This window comes from Lucilia sericata, unplaced genomic scaffold (assembly GCF_015586225.1).
Source record: "Lucilia sericata isolate MDLA Ls3-8-SP2 unplaced genomic scaffold, ASM1558622v1 Contig002530F_arrow, whole genome shotgun sequence".
NCBI classification, from domain to species: Eukaryota; Metazoa; Arthropoda; class Insecta; order Diptera; family Calliphoridae; genus Lucilia; species Lucilia sericata.
The window spans coordinates 13,091-17,500 of NW_023996299.1; the positions used below are offsets into that span (position 1 = coordinate 13,091).

General features: G+C 29.6%; 1 protein-coding gene across 2 annotated transcripts; it reads right to left on the reverse strand.

Annotated features, from left to right (window-relative positions):
• Positions 1 to 211: 211 nt before the first annotated feature.
• Positions 212 to 2,096, reverse strand: LOC119614046 (MOB kinase activator-like 4). 2 transcript variants are annotated; one of them, XM_037970143.1, is made up of 5 exons: positions 1,993 to 2,096; positions 1,721 to 1,816; positions 1,447 to 1,610; positions 1,103 to 1,312; positions 212 to 821 (listed from the first exon to the last, which is right to left on the reverse strand). In XM_037970143.1, exons 2-5 carry the CDS (start codon positions 1,778 to 1,780, stop codon positions 581 to 583), a joined length of 675 nt encoding a protein of 224 aa, XP_037826071.1. In that variant the 5' UTR covers positions 1,781 to 1,816; positions 1,993 to 2,096; the 3' UTR covers positions 212 to 580. The 2 variants fall into 2 exon arrangements, with proteins under 2 accessions (XP_037826071.1, XP_037826070.1); XM_037970142.1 differs by having other exon boundaries at positions 1,721 to 2,096.
• Between the last annotated feature and the right edge of the window lie 2,314 nt (positions 2,097 to 4,410).

The following is a 4,410-nucleotide window of genomic DNA, read 5'->3' on the forward strand; positions in this document are numbered from 1 at the left end:
TTCAATTATTTTCTTTTATGATTTAGTTTTTTTTTAATGGTTTTTTGTTTTTTACTTTATTATTAGAGTTTTTATTATAAAGGAATTGTTTATTGGTTTATTAGTTGTTAAATTATTTTATTTAAATATATTGAGTTCTTTTTTAGCGCTCTATATGACGACGATTCCCTTCATTTTTTTTGTGTGTTTAAATACACTTGATTACTTGATGTTTTTTTTTTTTTTTTTTTTTTTTTTGCAATTTTTATGTTTATATAATAGTTTTAATAATAGGGGAGAGTTTGTTTTTATATTGGTTGGTGTTTATTATTTATTTTATTAATTTAATGAATCTCTTACAATGATTTTATTTTGTAGATTTGTGTGTTGTATAGTGTGATTTTTTTTCTTTTCTTTAATAAATACTTCTACATTTCATTTGCAGTGTTTTTGTTTTTCTTTTTTTTTTTTTTCTCAACTGTTGCTTAAGGCGCTCCAGCGCTTCTTACATTTTTACCTTTCTATTATTGTTTTTATCCTTTAAGATGTTTAATTTTGTTGTTGTTTATTGAAATTATTCCAAAAAATATTCGAATTGTTTTTAGGCTTCACTTTCGCCGGGCGCTGCATTTTCAGCCTCTTCATTGATGGGTACAATTAGATTTTCCTTTGACATGAGATTGTATTTTGTTACGAAATGTGTAAACCGATGACAGAGATAAGTCTCTGCTTCGAATTCATCAAATATACGCCGATGATGAAAATAAGCATGAGAAAAAATTCTATAGACACGACGACACACCGAACCCAATTTAGTTACCGATGATTCTTTTATTGAAACTCTGCAAAGAAGAAATATTATTTTTGTAAATAGAATTATGAAACTGAAGCGAAAAGACTTTAAAATTTTGGAAAATATGTATACTTGGAAATGAATTTGTTTCAAAATACTTTCCTTTTCCTATTCAGTGCATTACTTTTTGGAATAGTCTGTTGAAAAGTATATGATGTAATCTTTGACTATCCCATAAACTATTCAATGGACTAGTTTAGGAACTAATCTATTGGCTAGTCTTTGAACTGAACTGATTTCATATTTAAAATAAATGAATATTACACTTACCGACTTGGAAAATATTTATTGCTATTGAGTAGACAAGCTGCGCCGTCTAATGTATGACGGGTATAATCAATGGCAGGACATTCTTTTGGTGTTTTATGAGCAGCACATAAAAATATCCATTGATCGGTGGCAGTCATTTGGGTGCAAGTAGAGGGAGAACATTGTTTTTGCAAACGTACTGCAAGACCATTTAATTCCATGCAAAATTGCCTAAACAATAGAAATAATCGAAAAATACAAATGTAATCAAAACACAAAAACATAATAAAAATGAATAAAGCAAAAGCAAGGGGAAGGGTTAGGGTTAGGGCAAGGGGTGGTAAGAAAGTTTCTTTTGTACCCACCTTAAATGTTCATATTTCCAAACACCCTCATCTTGAGCCTCTGGCATAGTTAATATGAGTTCCACATTTGAGGGATCCCTTTTAATCAATTGCTGTATATACTGTTGTACAGCCAATGTGCTGTCCATTTCCTCCAAGGGCTCATCGGGCCAACGACAAAAGTCCTATATGTAATAAAACATTTTTAATTACAATTACTCCCTTTAATTTTGTTCTCTTTTGTCAAAAGTGTATGTTTTTTTACATAAATTCAATAATTTCATTTTCATCTTACCTTCGCCTTAGTTCCTGGTCTATTTCTACGTACAATGGTTGTGCCGTCAGCCATCTTCATGTTTTCTTTCAACTTCTTTTCTACTACTCAGCCCCACTGAAAAGTAATGCGAGCAGTTTTTTACAAAGTTAATAATCACTTTTTATTCGCGTCAATTTTTAACAAAACTACGTTCTACAGATGTATATGAAAAGTATAAACAATGAAATTTGTAATGCAAATATTTAGTTTTAATAAAATATCGAAATATTTTATTAAAAACGAAGAAAAACCTTTTTTATATGCAGTTTTTCTCGTTTTCTCTTTTTAACTTTTCTTTCGTATAAATGAAAAAAGTGACAATTATGTGTATTTGTATTATGAGTTGCCAGATGTATTAAAGAAAGGCAGGTATGACGAATTTCAAGGGTTGCTGTCTCAACTAAATAAATAATGCAACTCTATGTTTATATGATAGATTTTTATTTGTAATGTGGCTAATTTGGCTGTTTTCTTTATTAAAAAATCTCAACAAAATTGCGTAAACATGTGGACAGTACGCAAGGATTCTATCATCGAAGTTTTCTGTTCATCAAGGTTTTCGCTAGATATGAGCCCTAAATTTATTTACAAAATGAAATACTCTTTATGGCTAAATGAATAATACCCTCTACAATATCGGTATTACCTGAATCGGTACATAATGGACCACAGCTCTCATATAGGGTCCAATCGCGACAAATAATTAAACGAACATGGTTTATTAACGAATAACTATGTCAGGACAAAATTTAACACAAATCGGCTATAATTAGTCATAGCTTACATATAAAGTTTACATCTGAAAATTAGTTAATCGTTAAAAAAAAACTCATGAATAAAATTCTACATGAATATGTTTTGTAAATATACAATTCGTTCTGCAAAATATTTTCCGGATCGATCCATAACTTCCATATAATGTCCACTTCCCAAAATAACATAAAAAACTAATGGCTTAATAATAACAATATCGGGATAAAACTCTAAACGAATATGTTTTGTATATAGTTATGCAAATCAAACACTATTGATTTTATTTGCTCATATATTTCTTTACAAATTCAAGTTTATTTTAAACAAAGATAAATATTTTCTTATGATTTTCACCTTTAATTTGAAGTTCGTTATAAAAATATTGTGGGCCTAAAGCGACTTTAGATCACATTATTTGAATCATTTATAAAAGAAGAAAAAACTGAAGTATTCCTTCCAATCACTTGATGAATTTGCGTCTGTATCATCAATAATGGCAAAATAACTTTAGAATAAATGAGAAAATGTATTTGGATTTGAATGAATATCATTTCATTTCGAATGGTCATAAATATGCGTAAACAATTGGTTGATTCCCAAGGTTCCCATCACAATTTTAATAAATAGCAAAGATCATCTTAGTATGAATTTTATATATGGGCAATTCCATACGATTGTATGTGACGTTCGTACGCCGAAGGCGTATAATATTTTCCCAGGATATTCACCTGTTTCGTTGATAAATTTATTTTATGCCATAAATATTTAATGATTATTTCTCATTCTTCTTTTTTTGTTTGTTTTGTTGTTATTTTTTGTGTGGTTTTTAAAATGTTTTTATCTGTTTAAATTGAAATACAATTGTTCATATGAAAAATGGTCATTGGTAGTTTGTGGCTCATGAGTTATTTCGTTTTGTGTTCGTGATTTGACGCATATGGGCAATTCCATACGACTGTATGTGACATTCGCACACTTTCAGAGTGGTATATATTTTGTAAAATTTGGAGTACTTGGAAAACAATTTTGTCATTCTGTTCCATTTAGAGAATACTATATTTTCAAAAGGAATCATCCCATTCGGAACCTTGTTTTCCAAAATATGGATTAAAATATGGCGATATCATACGTGACGAAAAACGGATGTGTTTTTAAAGTACATGTAAATATTTACGAAAATCTGCGAATTCTGTAGGTGTATCTTTTTTGTTTTAATTTCTTACACTATTTTTTCATTCGTAATCCATAATTTTTAAATAAAAATCGAAATTGTTTGTGTCAGCCGCCCACTGTTGCCAACTTTTTTCCCAAAAATATCGCTAAAGTCGACTGAAAAATAGCTAGAAAATAGCTAAATTCAAGACATTTTGAAAAATTTAGCGATAAATCGTCAAAATAATATTTATTATATGATTCTGAAAAGAAATAGCTAAAAAAACTAGCTAATTTTTTTTAGATTTTTTATATTATTCTAAAAAGTCAGCGATTTATCGCTAAAATCTATATACATACGTAGGAATGGGATAGTAATACAAACACATCTTATAACAAACACATAAGAGAATCTTTTTTTATGTTAAATATTTTCACTTTGGGTTAGGAAAAATGTCAAGTTGAGGTTAATTTCGACATGTGACCCTATACAGATTGCTTTAGAAATGTTGTAAAGATAAATTGAATTTCGAAATGCTGGCCTTTATGGATCGATCCATTATTTTCGGCATAAGAGTATTATTTATTTTTCCATTACAATACAATTACAAATTATATTCTAACCTAATTTACCGAGCAGGGTGACGATAACCATACGACCGTTGTAGTGTAGCAGACCAGGATCTCTGCTGGGAATCGAACCCACAACCCCCAGACTGACAGGCTAGCACACTAGCCTACCGGGGCACCCAAGATTATTATTA

Excerpts from the sequence above, each read along its gene's own strand:
- LOC119614046 (XM_037970143.1), bottom strand. The coding sequence starts at position 1,780 with ATGAAGATGGCTGACGGCACAACCATTGTACGTAGAAATAGACCAGGA. Across the intron at positions 1,611-1,720 it reads GACCAGGAACTAAGGCGAAG|GACTTTTGTCGTTGGCCCGA; the intron begins GTAAGATGAAAA and ends TATTACATATAG. Across the intron at positions 822-1,102 it reads AATAAATATTTTCCAAGTCG|AGTTTCAATAAAAGAATCAT; the intron begins GTAAGTGTAATA and ends TCTTCTTTGCAG.